The sequence below is a fragment of the Myotis lucifugus genome, unplaced genomic scaffold, assembly GCF_000147115.1.
Source record: "Myotis lucifugus unplaced genomic scaffold, Myoluc2.0 scaffold_151, whole genome shotgun sequence".
In the NCBI taxonomy this organism is placed as follows: Eukaryota; Metazoa; Chordata; class Mammalia; order Chiroptera; family Vespertilionidae; genus Myotis; species Myotis lucifugus.
Window position 1 is genome coordinate 1,640,195 of NW_005871199.1, and position 20,377 is coordinate 1,660,571.

The following is a 20,377-nucleotide window of genomic DNA, read 5'->3' on the forward strand; positions in this document are numbered from 1 at the left end:
CAAACACACCTTAAAATAGTAATATAGTATCCTTTAAATGTAGAGATGAACTTTGCAATCATGCAGAAGAAAAATAATTTTTATATATGTTCCTTTGGCTCACTAAACTTTCTTCTTTTTGTCACTGACTCTTGACTAGCAGAATCAACGTGATGAAGAACCTGTCAAAAGAAAACAACTACTAAGAATCGGTATTTTACAGTTTAAATGTCTTTAATTTTATATCTTTTTATGTTTCTGAAGCTTCTTTCTTTTTCTTTTTCAAAAATTATACCTAGCATATCTATGTCCTACTAAAGTAGGTTACCTGGGTTCTTTAAAAGTAGGGGAAATTTTATTATTGACATATTTAAATCTTCTGATGGCTGCTGAAAGTACATACTTGCAAATTATAAGGGTTGTTGGAGTAGATAAATAGAGTTAACATTATGCTCTCAAAATAGTAAAATATTTTGGGGGATACAGAGAGGGAAAAAGGATTATAAAATGAGCTGCAGATAGAAAAACAGTCTACCTAGGAACAATGTAAGATTTAAATCATGTTTTGTTTTTGTATCCTTGGTACTTAGCAGTGCCTAATAGATAGTAGACATTCAATGCATACTTTTGAATGACTGGGATGACAAATTAGGAAAATTCCTAACAAGATTTCCTGAGTTATTGAACTTTGATTTTTCTGGAAGAAACTTACAAAGGATACGATTGAATTATGATTTTGCAGGGAGAGAAATCAAGGCTTAATACATTGGGAAAAATTAAAGACTCTAATATATTAGTGACATGTCAAATTATTCCATTTTCTTCTTAAGATATGTAAATTTTTTAGATTGCCCCTTTAACATTTGATTTTTTAAAAGTTTTCAGTTTCTAATTTTAACCTATTAATAACACTAAAAATTATAGTTGAAAAAGTATAAATATTTATCTCAGAAATGACAAATACATTATCTCACTTAGTAAAATAAGATTCCAGCCCTAACCGGTTTGGCTCAGCGGATAGAGCCTCGGCGTGCGGACTAAGGGGTCCCAGGTTCGATTCCGGTCAAGGGCATGTACCTTGGTTGCGGGCACATACCCAGTGGGAGGTGTGCAGGAGGCAGCTGATCAATGTTTCTAATTCTCTATCCCTCTCCCTTCCTCTCTGTAAAAAATCAATAAAATATATATTTAAAAAAAAATAAGATTCCAAATATAAAACAACTGTTACAGGATTTAGGTCAGGGAAAATTTTTTCTCCTAAGGTACTAAGAAGAAATACTATATTTTTAACGAACAACTGGATTTGACAACTTATCTGTTTCTGCTTTAGTTTTGATCTTAGAAAGTTCAGATCAAATTTGTGACCCAATTTTAGCTCTATATAAATAAAATGGCTTGAATATTCTTGTACTCTCATTTTTTCATTCTCATATTTTCCTGATGCTGATTTTATTTTATAAATTCCTCCAGCTACTTCAAATCATTCATGGAATCAGACATTAAATATTTACATGGAGAAAATTAATACACCAACATACTGCATCTTATTTTAAAATAATTCAATTTTTTAGAACCAAATATATTTTTAAAAGATTTGGATATCAGAGTTTTGAGGTATATCAAGGGATCTTATATTTGTCATCTTCAATTTAATCCATAATAATGATATTCTGATACTTGCCATTTTATTCTACCTATTTATTATCATAAGACTTACTGTTTTTCCAGATTCTCGTTGACTTCTCTTCCGATTTGCTTTAGATTTTACTGGTTTATTTTCATTAGCCTCCAAAAAAAGAGAATAATTACTATTGGGTTACTTCTCTAAGAACAAATAACACTTGATTTTTAACCATAGGTACTATATGAAGTTTAAAAAAAATTTTTTTAAAACAGCTATAATCCAGACACCATGCAATTCACCTATGTAATAGTTCATAGAGCTATACTATCATTACCATTGTCAATTTTAGAACACTTAGAGAACACTCTAAAAAGAAACCCTCTCCCCTTATAGTCATCACTCATCTATTCCCTCATCTTCCCATCAACTCTATGACTTTCTGAATCTATAGAAATCCCTATTCTGGACTTTCATGTAAATGGAATCATATAATATGTGGACTTTTGTGATTGATTTCTTACACTTAGCATAATGTTTTCAAGGTCCATCCAAGTTGTAGCATGTACTGATACACCATTTCTTTTTATAGCTGAACTAGAGGCCCAGTGCACGAAATTCGTGTGCGGATATGGTCCCTAGGCCTAGTCTGCGATCAGGGCCATCTTCCCGGCTGCCAGCAGCCGGCCCTGCCCCCTGCCACTACCTACCCGTGATCAGAGCCTGCCGGCCGGGGGGAGGGACCAAGAGGTCGGCTGTTCCGCCCGCTGCCACCCACCTCGGTTCCCCCGTTCACCATCGGGTGATGGGAGCCTGATGGCCAGGGGGAGGGCCTGAGAGGTTGGCTGTTCCATTTGCTTTCGGCCCCACCCCCACCACATTGCCCTCTGTGTGTGGTGTGACTGGCAGGGGGCGGGGGCCTTGGCTTGGTGCCGCCCACCTTCCCCCACCCCCACCCTGGGTCCCTGTTTGCATCAGGCAATTGGATTCTGCTGGCCGGGGAAAATGACAAAGAGGTGGTCAGTGCACCTCATAGTGACTGGTCGAGCGGCTGTTCTGGTCATTCTGCTGTTATGGTGGCTGGGCTTTTATTATATAGGATAATATTCTATTGTATGTATATGCCACATTTTGTTTATTCATCCTTTGATAGACATTTAGGTTTTTTTCCATCTTTTGACTACCGTGAATAATGTCAGATATTTAGTTTTTAAAATGAATACTGAATGACAAATTATTATCTATCATACTATTATTCTTTAAAAGGACATAATTTTCTGATGCTTGAAATGTACTCTTCAATAGTAACTTCCTTAGTATATATACTATTAAATATTTTCATTTATTGTCCTTTCCTAACCATAATTCAGTCATGATTCTCAAAATCAGGAGTACTTTTGGCAGACTTTGTATCCAAAAACATAGGCAATTTCAGAACTGAATTTATGTTCCCAACACATCCTAATATTACATTACAAGGAAATCTTTGAACCATGACCTCCTGGTTCATAGCCCAACCACTGAGCCACACCCGCCAGGCTACCTAATAATTGTTTTTAATGCTGGCTTTTCTCCCTATATCCTAAAAAAGGATACTCATCCTAAATAGAAGTTTCCTAGGAAGAACATTTTGCTGCTAGAAATACTAATTTTTGAAATTCTTTTATCTTTTGCTTTCATCAGCAGACTAGTTTGAATGCTGTTTTATGCCAGTTCTAACTTCCCATTGAGAATGCTGGGGGGAAAGGACACCTAAAAATGGCAGTGATGTGCTGGTAAATGTTTAATAACTGGTTCTCTGGGAACAAATCCTGGGTTGAGGCATTTGCTGATATCCATGCTGTAAATACTCTATCATGTCCAATTTCAAGCTGCCAACATGATGTCACTGAATGAGGAGTGCGGAGAAATACTCCAGCATACCACTGTTAAAGTGCACTGTTTTCTATTTTTGGACATAATATTTTGCATATTTTACAGAATGCTTTTTTTTTTCACCTCTGAACCTTTGAGAGTAACTTAAAGGTTTAAAATAAAATACAAATTTCTATTTAATACAATTCATACCAAAAAGTAAGACAAAGCAATGTTTGCCTTTTTGCTTAAGAACATGAGATTCATTTTATGCAAGATGTATATAAAACATTCATTTTTAATGTCTTATTAACAAGATAATCCATTTATAAGATAGAACATGGAACATTTTGGCATTTCCTTGGGAGTCTACTCGTATATAATGGTGTCACTTCTCAAAGCCTTTTCTGGATGTCCCTCTCTAATGTACCTTCAATGAAATTAACCATTCTTTCCTTTGTGGCTCTATGTAGCTTATTCAGACTGCTATAATGGCCCTATATCACTGCTTGTTGACCTCCAATTACTAAACTTTTAGCTAAGAACAGGAACTATGTGTTATTTTTAACACCTAATAAAGTATCTGACACATAGTAGGTGCTTACTAAATATTGGTCCAATAAATGAATTGTTCATAAACAAAATAAACTCATATATGGGGGGAAATTATAAGGTTAGAATGGAAAACAATCTAAAGAGACACTTACTATTTTACTGTGAAAAATTCTTCCACTTCTTGTTTTGCTTTCAGACATAACAAGTTCAGATGTTTTACTGACTAACTGGTCAACCTAGAGAAGAAAATAATTACACATAATATAATCCTATTGAACCATGTGTTCTCATAACACAATAATAGGATTTAAAAATTCAATTATAGTTCGGCCAGTGTGGCTCAGTGATTGAGCATCGACCTATGAATCAGGTGATCATAGTTAGATTCTCGGTCAGGGGGACAGAGGGTCAGGGCGTCAGGGTAAATACTTGGGTTTTAGGCTTGATTCCTGGTTGGGGGCATGCAGGAGGCAGCCAGTCAACAATTCTCTATTATCATTGATTTTCTATCTCTTTCTCTCTTTCCCTTCCTCCCTGAAATCAATAAAAATATTTTTAAAAATAATTCAATCACATAAAATTTAGGGTCTTGTTTGTTGAGGTAATGAAACTTAGTAATTTTGAGTTGGTTTTTACTGTCATAAAAAGTACAAATATAAAGATAGTGAAACTGACACTGTTCACAGTTGACTATTCACTGAGCTAAGAAAGTCCCAAATGATCATCACCAGGCACTACTCTTCTAGAAGAAAAACTTTAGCTCACTGTCAATGGAAAAAGGGGCTGTGTAAAGGGGGACAATCATCAATAACATTTTCAAGTTCATTTTACCTAAATGTTACTTCTAGCTTTTACTGTAAATGGAAAACAAAATTAAACATGTTCTGCTCCAAGACAACAAAAATGTATTATATATAATATTATATATTATATATTCCATTTGTAAATAGAAAGGGTGGTGTATAATAATTGCTTAAGATTCCATCTAGCTCTGAAATATTGAGATTCTGTGAACAGTATGTAGATTATTAAACAAATCTACCAATAATATACTTAAAACTTTCAACATATAATTCCCGAATTTTGTTAATGAGCATTCTTAATACCTAATTTTCTTCTAAAAGACCTAGATTAAGAAAATCTGAGAAATAACTAAATAAACACATAAGAAACAGTCTTAAAAAAAAAAAAGTTAAGCCCTAGCGGGTTTGGCTCAGTGGATAGAGCGTCGGCCTGTGGACTGAAGGGTCCCGGGTCAAGGCATGTACCTCAGTTGCAGGCTTGATCCCCATGCAGGAGGAAACCAATCGATGTGACTCACTCACATTAATATTTCTCTCTCTGCACTCTCTCCAAGAATCAATGGAAAAATATCCTCAGGTGAGGATCAACAAAAAATAAAAATAAGAAAAAAACAAATTAAAAGTAAGATGGAACTATCAAGTTTATACCTGAGAATGAGAAACTGAAAGCTCTGGAACTTCTTTGGATTTCATAATCTCATCTTCCTCACAAGCTAAATTTGGTTCTGAAAAAAAAAAAAAAGTTAAAAGCATAAAATTGAGTTAGAAGTGAATCAATCTACATTTACATTAACTTCATACCTCCAAGTTCAGAAGATCCAGGATTTTTTTTCTGCTCTTCTGTTTTCATTTCAATGTCAAAATCATCCTATATAATTACGTGGGGAATAAAAGGACACATTTCAAAAAGAAACTAAAATAACTTGGTGGACCTATTTAAACAAATTTGTTTTCTGTGAAGGTTAAATCCTATACAATAATCCTATATAATAAAAGGCTAATATGCAAATTGCCCCCTTGACCAAACCCCTCTGGAGTTCGACCAGAGGGCGGGGCCGGCCCACCAACCACCTGCAGCCCCTCCCCCCAGCTGGCCCGATCTGCCTGGGCCAGACCCCACCCATGCACGAATTTGTGCACCTGGCCTCTAGTATAACATAAGACTACAACTACCTTATGCTTGCTAGAAATAAAATGGTCGTATAATTACTATAACAAGGCAACTTATTTATCCAAAGTATAAAATACTTTACTTTACAGGGTTGCTTTGAGGACAAATGATAAAAATATACAATTTTCTCAAAATGTATAATGGTTCTAAGAACCCTTAGATCTTACTGTGTTTGAGGGCACTGAATTAGACATATTCACACAACAAGCTGCCACTTCCATTGTTCTGGAATTTCCACACAGATGTTAGCATACACTCTGAACAGGTTTAATGTCTACTTCATAAGTATTATTCCCTATGTGACATATGTCAAAGAACTTTAAATATTTTTTTAAAATATGTTTTTATTGATTTTAGAGAGAAAAAGGGAGGGGGGAGAGAGAAACATCGATAGGCTGCCTCCTGCATGGGGTAGGATGGGGAGGGGTGGGGGATGGAGCTTGCAACCCAAGCATGTGTCCTGACCGGAATTGAACCAGTGACCTCCTGGTGCATGGAACAACACTAAACCAACTGAGCCACATGGGCCAGGGCGAAGCTTTAAATATTTTAAAGAATGCTACATAAATCCCAGACATATTTGTTTATAAAGCAAGACTGGGGTTTAGTTTTTAGGGAAAATATTTCTTCTTTGACAGTATTGGTTGAAAATGAAATTTTTCTATTTGTAAGGATGTGGGGACAGAGCCTAAATCAGAATAGTCAGAACTGTGGTCCCAATTTAGGATAAAATGAGACAAGAACAAACAACAAAGATGAGATTAAAGAAAATTATGTTAATGATGAAAGATTTCCTTGGAGTGAGGCAACAACAACAAAAGCTTTCTTATACTTATACTAGGGGCCTGGTGCATGAAATTTGTGCACAGGGGGTGGGTCCCTCAGCCCGACCTGCACCCTCTCCAATCTGGGAACCCTCAGGGGAGCCCTCTCCAACCCGGGAGTTTCTGTCTGTCTTTGCAATCATATGAGCGAATTGTCTGAGACCTCAACCCAGTTTGGTTTGATGCTCACAGAATAATAGAGGCTTTTTTTTTTTCTTTGCTCCATTGGTGGGAGATTTCCTAGAAGTAGCAGGATATCTTCCTTTTAATTTTTCCTCAACACTCTACTATGTCTCTCACCTTTGCTTTCCCTCCACCTCCCACCCGCAACAGTAACTTGCTCCAGGCTCACTTTGCTCTAGTTTCTAGGAGATCCCGCGATGCGTCTGCCACCAGAACTATTATTCTCAGCATTCTTGGTGCTCCCCACGCTCTGGGCTTCTGCTTCCAGTACAGGGGCTGCAGAAACCAAAAGGACTGGGAACTCCAGCCGCCCGCAGGCCGGGCTGACAGGACCGGATACTCCAGTGGTGTCCCTGGGACCCAGGCTGCTTGGCGCCAGCGTGTGCACGCTGGCCACAGGCTTGGAGTGGCCAGGGTCCTGGGGACGCCCGCCGCATTGCCCCGGCAACGTGGCAGGTGAGCGGGCATCCCGCCCCGCCCCTGGCCGCTTGGCACCTGTGCGTGTGCACGCTGCCCACAGGCCTGCCAACTTTGTTGGGTTAATTTGCATAGTCACTCCTGACTGGCTGTTGGAATCTTGGAGGGACAGGCAATTTACATATTTGTCTATTATTAGTATAGATTCATCCATTCATTCAACCAATACTGAGAATGCACACTTGTAAATCTAAGTGCTAGGTACAGGAGGACAACAATAAGATACTTTTTCTTCCTTCTAGGAACTCCAGGCTGCTTCAGGACTGACTCTCCAGGCCCTAAAAAAATTCAAGCAGAGCTAATAGAATTGTAAAAAGGGTTCCAGCATTAGTTGGAGAATTGGACTGGATCAGTGGTTTTCAAACTATTGCTCCAGAGACCAAACTATGCTCCCCACTATGAGGGGAGGTCAAGTGGTTGGCTGGGCCTCTAGGACCATTCCAGGCTTCATTCAAACTTGTTGCATTAAAAAAATATATTTTATTGATTTTTTACAGAGAGGAAGGGAGAGGGATAGAGAGTTAGAAACATCCATAAGAGAGAAACATCCATCAGCTGCCTCATGCACACCCCCTACTGGGGATGTGCCCACAACCAAGGTACATGTCCTTGACCGGAATTGAACCTGGGACTCTTCAGTCCACAGGCCGACGCTCTAGCCACTGAGCCAAACTGGTCAGGGCAAACTTGTTGCACTTTTAAATAATGTTTGTATTGAGATAAAAAGCATTAAAACATTTTGAATTTTTAAACTGGGTTGGGCATATTCAGAGTGTATACTAATATCTGTATGGAAATTCCAAAGCTATGAAAGTGGTAGCTTATTGTGTGAACATTTCTAATTTAGTACCCTCAAACAACAATAAGATCTAGGGGTTCTTAAGAAACCAGGATACATTTTGAGAAAGTTGTATATTTTTATAATTTGTCTTTTAAAACAAGCCTATACCTTCTTTAAGGTCCCTTCCAACCTTGAGTTTATGTTTCTGATACAGTATTTATTCAAATATTAACACGAGCTATTAAAGTCCTCATTGAGGCAAACATTTATTACTACTGTACTTTATATCTCTTTAAATACACTTACAGATGTATAATGCTCCTGTTCATCTTCTGGATCGTCTTCGTCCATGAGTATTTTTTGAAATGGTGTTTTTAACTGGTTTGGAAATAATACAGTTGAATCAATATTTTCCATTCGTTCTTTCTCGGTGGTCACCTTTACTTTGAAGGTGTGAAAGGGCGTTGGGACTTCTCCCACATTTAAGTACATAGGCTCCCCTTCAAATATCACTCCTTCACAATCACCATCCTTAAAACCAGGAGGCTGGTAACCTGGGGGTGTAACTGCAAAAAAGTAAGTATAAACTGTGCTGTTCACGAAATTGAAGAAAATATTATTATAAAAATATATGCAGATTGAAGAAATTTCAAATACAATAAAAAGTAAAAATCACCCTCCTATTGTTTCCAAGTTCTTATTTTATTCCCTAAAGGTAACCTCTTTTTTTCATTTGACTGTCTGTGTGATCTTGAGGAAATTATTTATCATCCTTGATTTGATTTACTCATCTGTCAAATGGGGAAAATAACAGGACCTACCTCATAGGGTAATTGTGGATATTAAATGAATTAAAGTGTGCAAAATGCTCAGAACAGGACTGGCACATAGTAAGTATTTAATAAATGCCAGTTATTTTTATGTTGTTGCTTTATGTTCTTTTAGAAGACAGATTATGCATGTAAAATTTATAATATTCTATATATATTCATATATATATACACTTAAAAACACAAATAAGATCATACCTGTGCCAACCTGTTTATAACATCTTTTAAATGTTTTAATATTTCTTGAATAACTTAATTTATCAGCGAATTTTTAACCCTTTTTGGTCCAACCTTGAGGCTGACTCGACAGACCAGGCGCTAGGAGCAGGTCCAATGTCGAGCAATAAGAACATTTTTAAAGAACTTTTTAGTTCAACATTCAATCCCGTCAATTAATTTGGACCAGACTGTTTGAATTCCAAAAATAACATTGGACCACAAAGGGTTAAAAATAATTTTTTAATGTTTTTACTGATTTGTAGAGAGAGGAAGGGAGAAGGATAGAGAAATAGAAACATTGATGAGAGAGAAACATCCGATGATTGGCTGCCTCCTGCACACCCTCCCCACTGGGGATTGAGCCTGCAACCCAGGCATATGCCTTGACCCTGAATCAAACTGTGACCTCTTGGTTCCTGCGTCGATGCTCAACTGCTGAGCCACACCGGACGGGTTATCAGTGCATACTTTTTAATAGCTTGCACAGTATTTTATTATATAGATGCACCATAATTTATTTACATAATTCTCCAATGAAGGACACTCAAGGTTGTTTCCAGTTTGTTCCTGTTTTAACCAATAGTATAATGAAAATCCATATATACATATATATACATATATATGTGTATATATATATATATATATATTGCATATTTGTGTAAGTATATTCCTAAGATATTTTCCTAGCTATAGAATTTTTGGATTAAAGGCAATGTGCATTTAAAATTGTAATACTGCCAAATTGTTATTTAAAAATGTTGTACCTATGCATATTCTCTCAAGAGTGTATAAAAATGCCTGCTTCCCTCCCACACACCCTTGCCAATAATGTGTTTATAAATTTTGCTGATCTAATAAGTGAAAAATGGTATCTGTTTCATTTCTTTAATTATGAGTAAGACTTTACCTATCATAGATATGTTATCACTGGAGAAGTCTGTGTATTTTTTTAAAGTGCATTTTTTTTTTATATTTTATTGATTTTTTACAGAGAGGAAGGGACAGGGATAGAGAGTTAGAAACATCGATGAGAGAGAAACATCGATCAGCTGCCTCCTGCACACTCCCCACTGGGGATGTGCCCGCAACCCAAGTACATGCCCTTGACCGGAATCGAACCTGGGACCCTTCAGTCTGCAGGCCGACACTCTATCCACTGAGCCAAACCGGTTTCGGCTAAAGTGCATTTTTTCAATTCTTTCTTTTTCAAATGTTAATATTAAGTGTAAATTTTGTGATTTCAAAAAAGTATATAACAATTTAGATCCTTACAAACATTTGGGATGAAAACCAATCGTTTCAACAATAATAAAACACGCAGATACTAAAACAGTATGTATTGCAGCCCAGCCTGCGTGGCTCAGTGTTTGAGTGTTGACCTATGAACCAGGTCACAGCTCAATTCCCGGTCAGGGCACATGCCCAGGTTGTGGGCTCAATCCCCAGTGTGGAGCGTGCAGGAGGCAGCTGAGTGATGGTTCTCTCTCATCATTGATGTTTCTCTCTCTCTCTCCTCCCCCTTTTTCTCTGAGATCAATAAAAATATATATTTTTAAAAAATAAAACAGTATGTATTGCAAATAGTACCTTCATCATAGTAAAAAAGTTTCATGGTCAAGCAAACATCATTAGGTAAAGGTTCCAGATTTTGCATTAGAACATACATCTTGCGAATGAGGAGAATACTTGCTTTCTTGGTGTCAGCAGATGACAAACTAGATTCAGTGCTTTGATTTTGACTAGAAGAGAATCACACATTATTTTATGACACCTGTAGCTTCTAATAACATAGCTTCACATTTTACTATTTAAGATTCTTATTTCTATTATAGCATTAAGTTGTAAAGTTGAAAGGAACCATAAAATGTCATTATGATAAAAAAGTTATTATTATAAACTAGTAGCTTAATTTTACATAAATTAATATGCATTTTATATAAGATGCTTGAAGAAAACAAATCATGGATTTTAATTATATTTATAATCACTCAAGCATGCAATAGCTTTCCTACTCTTTGGCTCTGTTTCCTAATTAAAATAACATACAATTAGCCACAGAATCCTGGTTTACAGCTACTCCAAGGATACTTGGTACAGCTACACCTTGATGGTTAATTGGGGATGTGTGAAAAGTTCCAAATTAATCCTGAAGTTTAGTTATATAGTATTAATATGAATAAATGGTAATCTGTCATAGAAAAAGAAAAGTATAGAACAATACCTTATGAAGTCCATGACTGGTCCATTCTCAGTGTACTTGAATTTAAATTGGTAACATTCTGAAATTGTCTTAAGTAGAAAACACTGCAGTTATGTATCTGATATACAGTATTGGAAGCCACGTAGCTGTATACTGCTTTTGTATGACTTAATATTTACTTAATAATTTTTTCTGCCATATTAATCCCTATTGGTTCATCGAAACGTTAAAGTCCCAATAGTTGATTACCATGGTTTGGGATTTATGGCTTCAATTTTGGAGAGAAATTTATTCTCCTGCTCATTGCAATGTATGTTAGATTTACCAGAGAGAAGGAATTCCTTGGCAGACAGATAAGGAAGGGAGGCAGCATATCTCTTACTTTAGCAGAACGACAAAGCACAGGCCTTCAATTCTTGCTATACTGTAACCACAAGCAAGTCATTTGCGCTTTTTAAAAAATATATATTTTTATTGCTTTCAGAGAGGAAGGGAGAGGGAAAGAACAATAGGAACATGAGAGAGAATCAATGATTGGCTGCCTCCTGCACGCTCCCTACTGGGGATTGAGCCCACAACCCTGGCATGTGTCCTGACAGGGAATTGAGCCGTGACCTCCTGGTTTATAGGTCACGAGGAGCAGGCCTAAGCCAGCAGTCGAACATCCCCAAGGGCTCTCGGACTGCGAGAGGGTGCAGGTCGGGCTGAGGGACCCCGCCCCTCCCCAAGTGCACGAATTTCATGCACCAGGCCTTTAGTAATTTTATAAAAGGAATACTATAAAGAACCAAAAGTCAGGATATTTAAGTTATTTCAAATGGTCTGTGGCTTTGTGACCTAGGATCAGTCACATAATCTCTCTTGTAGTAAGTGTATTAATTTGTTTGAAGGTAACTATACAAACCCTGTTTTACCTCAAAAAAGTCTTTATGAGGTTCAAACTTGAAAATATATGTGAAAGTGCATTGATTAAGACACAATTAAAAGCATAAGATATTATATTATAATTTAAGTTATTTTTTAGATATTAGAGGCATTATGTATCTTTACTAACTTAAGCAGAGTTACCTGAGGGTCTTCTGGGTTGGTGTATACCTATTTTAAAATAATTTACAATTGAGTGATACAAGGCTAAGTATTCAAGGAGAAGTAAATTAGTTGTTTAGACTAAACTATTACATGAACTCAGCAAAATAAAATACAAAACAACCCCCTATAATATTAATTTGATACTTTTCCCCCATTAAATAGATTAGTTATTTGAATAAAGTGACATAATTAATTGATGGTTTTAGTATTACTTAATTAAGCAAGGTAGAATTTTACTGTCTTTAAAAAACAACAACATATAATTTAAAAATACTTACAGCTAGAACAACAATCCTTAGCTGAAATATAACAAAGAACAAAAATCTTACTTTTATTGTATAAAATGTTTTCATGATGGATCATAAGAATTCTGTCCTATTTCAAAATTTATTCCTAGTAAAAAATAATCTTGCAGAAAATAGACTTCATATGATGCATATAGAGCAATACATACTTTACATGTCTTTCTCTATTCCCTAAAACATCTACTTCTAGTTGACTTACTGAAGGATGAAATTCATGTTATTTGCTTAAGCAAACAGGAGCATTACTGCCAGTTACAAGAAAAATATATATTTTGGAAGAACACATTAAATCTTTCCAATGTGAAAACTAACTTTGAAAGGAGAAAAAATACAGAATTCAGGGCCCTTGTCATTTAACAGGTTCGATTCCGGTCAAGGGCATGTACCTGGGTTGCGGGCACATCCCCAGTGGGAGATGTGCAGGAGGCTCTAGTTGACTTACTGAAGGATGAAATTCATGTTATTTGCTTAAGCAAACAGGAGCATTACTGCCAGTTACAAGAAAAATATATATTTTGAAAGAACACATTAAATCTTTCCAATGTGAAAACTAACTTTGAAAGGAGAAAAAATACAGAATTCAGGGCCCTTGTCATTTAATAAAGGGAAGAGGCTTTTGAGACCACAGAACAGAGAATCACAGGAAATCATTCACTCAAGTAATTTGCCAAAATCTAAGAGTCATCCTTGATTTAGATCTTTTGCTAATACTTCAGAACCAATCTACCACCAAGTCCAATCAATTCTACTATGAAACATATCTTAAATCTCTTTTTTTTTCTCCTCTTCTGTTATCCTGGTCTAAGCCACCAGTTTATTTGTTTTACCAGTACTGTAATAATAGATTAAAGTGCTATTCTCCTTAATTTCAATCTTATTCTACTTCTATAGTATATTCTCTAAATAGCAGCCAGAGTGATTTCTAATTTAACATATAAATCAAATAATGTTACATTTCTACTCAAAATCTTCAAATGATTTTTATTTGCACCTAAAGTAAAATCCAAACTCTTTACCTACATAGCTGTGAATGCTCCTGCCCTCCTTCTCTCTCCAAGCTCATCTCCTGCCACTCTACACTGTTTATTGCACTACAATCATACTGGCCTTTTTGTTCCTTGAACTCTCCAAACTCCCCTCCAGCTCTGAATTTGCTGCTCTGCTAGGAATATTCTCTCCCTAATATCAATGCCTGCCTGGTTTATTCTCATTTAAGTCTCAGCTTAAATCCCACCTACTCACGTAGTTCCTCTGAACACCCCCTCTAAAGTTACCTTACCTTTCATTTGCCACCTATTTTTTCTAAAAATTTTAATTGCACTTATCTGACTTGCTTGTTTGACCACTGTTAGCTTACCCAGCTCCTACCCAGAATATGTGTCTAGCACACAGTAGGCACTCAATATTTAATAAACATTAAATATTTAATGCCTTAATGAGGGAGATTAGTGACCATAGATAAAATTTTACCTTTCTCAATTTTATTTCACTTCTTTGTATATGTTGATATAAATATATGCTAACTATACAAAAAGGCTCATGATCTATCGTAAAACTTTATTAATTGAAATTTCACTAATTCAGAATTTGTGACAATATAACTTAGACTAATGGAAATTTATTTTTGAATGCTCATGAATAAATTATTAAATGATTAGTATAAATAAGAGTAGAGAAGGCATGTGAAACTAATTAATAAACTATTTATTTATTTTTTAAAATATATTTTTATTGATTTCAGAGAGGAAGGGAGAGGGAGAGAGACATAGACACGTCAATGATGAGAAAGAATCATTGATGGGCTGCCTCCTGCACAATTCCTCCTGGGGACTGAGTCCACAACCCCCGGCATGTGCCCTGACTGGGAAGTGAACCATGACCTCCTGGTTCATAGGTCTATGCTCAACCACTGAGCAACACCAGCTGGGCATGAATAAACTATTTAAAGACCTTTTAATTCATTGTTTTTGTAAATTAATATGTGTGTTAATGAGTGTTAACAACCACAACTGTCTTGGCAAAATCTGTGATATAGTAATTCTATTAGCTTTAAATGAGGGAAATATTGGTCTTTAAAATATTCAAATGTTTAGGCTTTTCAGTAATTTGAACTGGCCTATGCTAAAGTTAGTTTAAATTAATGTTTTACTACATGGTAATTAATGTTACATTTGTAGAATAAATTGTGGAGAAAAAGGATAAAGAGATATTGACTTACATATTTTCTCTGTAAAGCATCATAGCATCCTCGCATCCTAAAAAAATAATCAAGGATTCATTTTTAGATTGAATGCATTTCCAGAAAATAATTCTTTTAATAAATCTCATTATCTAATGACTAAATAATATAAAATTTTCTTATTAAAGCTCCTGTCTTATTAACTAGTTTAAAATAATGAAAACAAACAATGCCAAGAATATAAAATGCTGATATGGAGGGAAGGGAAGATATAAAATATCTGACCTCAGCCTGGCCAGCGTGGCTCAGTGGTTGAGCATTGACCTGTGAACCAGGAGGTCATGGTTCCATTCCCAGTTAGGGCACATTCCTGGGCTTCAGGCTCAATCCCCAGTGTGGGGTGTGCAGGAGGCAGCCAATCAATGGTTCTCTCTCATCATTGATATTTCTATATCTCTCTTCCTCTCCCTTCCTCTCTGAAATCAATAAACAATATATTTTAAAAAATAACAAGTAAAATATCTGACCTACTATTTGTGGGGAACAATAATAGGAAAATGAAGCTCACATGGAGCATAAAATAAAGAAAAAATTTAATGGCCGAAACCGGTTTGGCTCAGTGGATAGAGCGTCGGCCTGCGGACTGAAGGGTCCCAGGTTCGATTCCGGTCAAGGGCATGTACCTGGGTTGCGGGCACATCCCCGGTGGGGGATGTGCAGGAGGCAGCTGATCGATGTTTCTCTCTCATCGATGTTTCTGACTCTCTATCCATCTCCTTTCCTCTCTGTAAAAAATCAATAAAATATATTTAAAAAAAAAGAATAAATTTAATGCAAAAATCCAAAGACCTGCAAATATAGTATCCAAGGTTAAAGGGGGACTTGCTAAAATTGGGTTAAACACTGAAATGTATCCAAGGTACAAAAAATGTGATTTAATAAAAAAAATCCGCCGAACCGGTTTGGCTCAGTGGATAGAGCGTCGGCCTGCGGACTCAAGGGTCCCAGGTTCGATTCCGGTCAAGGGCATGTACCTTGGTTGCGGGCACATCCCCAGTGGGGGACGTGCAGGAGGCAGCTGATTGATCTCTCTCATCAATGTTTCTAACTCTCTGTCCCTCTTCCTTCTTCTCTGTAAAAAATCAATAAAATATATTAAAAAAAAAATCCTATTGTTAGGTATCATTTTACTTACCAATGCACTAACTGTGTAGCTCCTGGACAACTTTTATCTTCTTTCAGAATTTTGACACAAAGATCTAAACATAAAAATTATAATATAAATTTAGAGCTACTTAAGATTAGTAAACAACTAGAAATTTAAAGTGAAGATTATGTTCTTCAGCTGTGTATTATCTATAATAATCCTATATAATAAAAGGGTCATATGAAAATTGACCAAATGGTGGAATGACCGGTCGCTATGATGCACACTGACCACCAGGGGGCAGACGCTCAATGCAGGAGCTGACCCCTGGTGGTCAATGTGCTCCCACAGGAGGAGTGCCGCTCAGCCACAAGTTGGGCTGGGGGCTGGCAAGTGCAGTGGCGGTGGCGGGAGCCTTTCCCACCTCTGCGGTGCACTAAGGATGTCCGACTGTGGCTTAGGCCTGCTCCCCACAGGGGACATCTCCCGAGGGCTCCCAGACTGCGAAAGGGTGCAGGCCGGGCTAAGGAACACCTCCATCCCCCCCAGTGCACGAATGTCATGCACTGGGCCTCTAGTATAATAAAAATGTAATACGCTAATTAGACTGGACAGCCGAACAACCTTCCAGATGTCCTTCTGGATGACCTTCCAGATGAAGCTGGGGCTGTGAGGGCCAAGGCAAGCTGCCACGGCCACACACCTTGCACGAATTTTGTGCATCGGGCCTCTAGTCCTATATAATAAAAGGCTAATATGCAAATAGACCGAACAGAGGAACAAACGAACAACTGGTCCCTATGACATGTGCTGACCACCAGGGGCGTGCGCAGAACATGGCGGGCGTTGGCAGCAGGCGGCAGAGCGCGGAACATGGTGGGCATTGGCCGCAGTGGGATGGTGGAGCAGGTGAGCAGGGGCACCAGACCAAGGTCGGGTGCCGGTCGCTGTCATCAGGGCAAACCTCTGGTGGTTACTGAAAATTCTTTGCTCCCGTGCACTGTGGTCCTGCCCAGTGTTCTCACCTGCTGTCGGCACAGGTCATGCTCCCACCCACTGCTGGCGCTGGAGCCGCCACTCGCACCCGCTGCTGGCACCCAGGGCCGACCCCCATCGCTTGCTGCGTCAGTGGGTGCAAGTGGCAGCTGCCAGCTCCAATTGCCCCTCAGGGCTTCTCCACCTCCCCCTGCTCCTGAGGGGCGATTGGGGCCGGCAGCCACCTCTCGCACCTGCTGCTGACAACAGCCCCGCTTGTACCCACAGCCAGTGCCAGTCCCGATCGCTTGGCACTGTCAGCAGGTGCGAGCGGCGGCTGCTGGCCAGATTGTCCCTGAGGACTTCTCCACCTCCCCCTGCTCCTGAGGGGTAATCAGGGCAGCAGCCGCCACTCGCACTCGCTGACGGCGCTGGCCCTGCTCACACTTGTTGCTGGCACCGGCCCCAATAGCTCCACGCCATCAACAGGTGGGAGCGGGGCTGGTGCCAACAGCGTGTGGGAGCGGCAGCGGTGGGAGCGGAGCTGCCGGCAGACATGGGACTGGGGGCCTCAGTGGGAGGGGCCAGGCAGGGGCATGGAGGATGGGCTGAGACCCGCCCCTGTGCCCACATCAGCCCCACAGCCCTCAGTTCCTGTCAAGGTGCACAAATTCGTGCACTGGGCCCCTAGTCAGTATATTATTGTCAATGAACTCTCAGATGATTAGTATTAATATAAAAGGCTAATATGCAAATATGCAACCCATGCTACAATGTGGATGAGCTTTGAAAACATTATGCTAAGTGAAATATGCCAGTCACAAAGGGCCACATATTGTATGATTGCAATTATACGAAATGTCCAGAATAGAAAAACCCATGGAGACAGGAACAGACTGGTGGTTGCTTAGGACTGGGAAGCTGAGGGAGGTGAGAGAGACTTAGTGGGCATGAAGTTTCTTTGGGAGCAATGAACATTTACTAAAATTGACAGTGGTGACAGTTGCATATCCCTTTGAACATCTGAAAACCACTCAATTGTGCAATTTAAATGAGTGACTTGTCCGGTGTGTGAATTATATCTCAATAATAAAGCTGTTATTAAAAAAGCAAAATCTCTAAGGAAAAAATTATAGTTTTAGAGCAAGCCCATATAAGAATAACTATGTTTAAAGGAAGTTTTAAAATAAACATGATATTACCATCTAGGTATCTTGATCCATAAGCACATTCTGGAAATATTCCTCTCAAATACGTGATGCAGGACACGGAAATCGCTAGGAGCCTCTTCACCAGCATCAGAGAGCTCTGCTCGTTCAGGATCTTGTTGGAAAACACCAACGCGCTCTACGTTCGAGGGGAAGGAGACATTTCGCTTACGAAAAGGAAGGTCTTCCCTGCAGGAGACCCAGTCCTGCAAAAGCAGGTGCTCTCCCCGAGAAGCCTGGCCCTCGTGGACAGTAACCCCCAGAAGGCAGCCTGGCCCCTACGGTGGGAAGGCGCTCGCAGGCAGCAGCCCAGCGGCGACATGAAAAGCACTCGCTGCACCGACAGCAAACACCGTGCAGGCGAGGCCTCTGCAAAGGTGGCGCTCTGACCTCTGACCTCTGCGGGCCGTGAACATCGGTTTCTAGGAGTGGACGCCATGGATGATAACTTCATCAGAGCAACCGGACCGCACGCACTCGCACCCAAGGTGAACTGACCTTGAACATCCAACACCCAACAGGCTTCTCCATCCATTCAAAACAGTTTAGCAAAAAAAAAAAAATCAAAAAAAAAAAAATCTCCATTTCTCAAAACATGGGAGTTTTCGGATATCACTAAACCCTCAAACAGCTGGCTCTAATTCTCAAAGACAAAAGCAGTTGAGACTTCAAGACAACAATAAAATTAGCTAAATTAAAATGTATTAGAATACGAAAAAACTCATACCATGGGTGTTCCCTGCAGCTGGGCAGTGGCCATCTTCTGAGGAAGTATTGTCTTTAATTCAACCTTGTGATACAAACACAAGCTTTAACGTCAGGCCTTATTTTCACCCTTTTCTAGTTTACTACCTATCCAGGCAGGAAGAATGGTACGTGACTAAACGAGAGGATTCCTTTACTTAAAATGGAATCTTCAAAAACATTCATTTTGCCCTTCTTGTAAGGTTCTCATTTTAAGCCGTTTTACTAGCAAGCCTGACACAAATGGGTTCAGAAAGCTCTTTCAAAGACCTTTTCTTGCGGGGTGTTCCACAGATTTTAGGTAGAATTGCGGAGAGGAAGCGGAGCCTCCCCCGGGGACGCGCCCTTGCCCGGGTCCCTGCCGGGCGCGGGCGGCCGCTCTCGCCACCGAGCACGGCCAGGGCTACCAGGCTTTTTTTTTTAAAAAAAAGCCTCATCTTCTATTTTTCTTCACTTCATAGTATTCCAGCATTAACAACATTGTACAGGTAGGTACTGGGTAATGAAAAACTGCCCCTGCCAAACCCTGCACAACAATCTTTTAATTTTTGTTTTAAATTTGTGGTTTCAAAATAAGCGAATCGGGTGACTTTCCTTCGCTGAGCTGGCAGCGCGGCTCTGGATGGAAAGTATGGCCCTCCTCTGTGGAACAGCCGTGAAAGGAAAACAGAAAATATCCTACATTTTTGTTTTTTACTGATTCTGGTTTCTCAATTATATCTTTGTTATTTTGATGTTTCCATCTTTCGGCCCCAATGTCATTTTTCTTCATCAGACAATTCAACTAGAAAAGTTCATAGAAGAGTCTATTTACTGTAAACATTTAAGGTTATCCTGACGAAGCCTGGACGAGACGTGAGTCAACCTACTTCCAAAGACCTCTGACTAGGTATACATTTTCCCCTGAATATTTCGCCATTGAGACTCTAAAAAACTTAAAAGTAAGCAGCCGGTGACAGCAAAAGAGATTTAAAAGCAAATATTACGACTACGAATAAAATTAATAAAGGAAAACAGACACAAACGTAGATATTACATAACGTCTGACGGACAGGCACCAGCGACCAGGAGAGCGCTGCCACGAAGTACGCTCTCTGCCCAATGCGCATGCGCTTTCCTTCAACGGTTGCCCGGAAGAAGCGCGTCAGTAGCCTTTTGACCCCCAGTCGAGGTCAGCTTTCCCGCCAAGAGTAGCGCAAGGCAGGATGGGAACCCCAAGTACCTGGTGCCGCA

At 39.0% G+C, this 20,377-nt stretch overlaps 1 protein-coding gene across 2 annotated transcripts; it reads right to left on the minus strand.

The window, feature by feature from the left end:
• Nucleotides 1–61: 61 nt before the first annotated feature.
• HORMAD1 (HORMA domain containing 1) lies at nucleotides 62–19,160 on the minus strand. 2 transcript variants are annotated; one of them, XM_006095218.1, is made up of 14 exons: nucleotides 19,128–19,160; nucleotides 18,395–18,539; nucleotides 16,266–16,329; nucleotides 15,110–15,146; nucleotides 12,865–12,885; nucleotides 12,566–12,592; nucleotides 11,519–11,586; nucleotides 10,885–11,036; nucleotides 8,555–8,814; nucleotides 5,614–5,680; nucleotides 5,461–5,537; nucleotides 4,162–4,245; nucleotides 1,697–1,765; nucleotides 81–161 (listed from the first exon to the last, which is right to left on the minus strand). In XM_006095218.1, exons 1-14 carry the CDS (start codon nucleotides 19,158–19,160, stop codon nucleotides 81–83), a joined length of 1,185 nt encoding a protein of 394 aa, XP_006095280.1. The 2 variants fall into 2 exon arrangements, with proteins under 2 accessions (XP_006095281.1, XP_006095280.1); XM_006095219.1 differs by lacking the exon at nucleotides 12,865–12,885 and having other exon boundaries at nucleotides 62–161.
• Nucleotides 19,161–20,377: the final 1,217 nt, after the last annotated feature.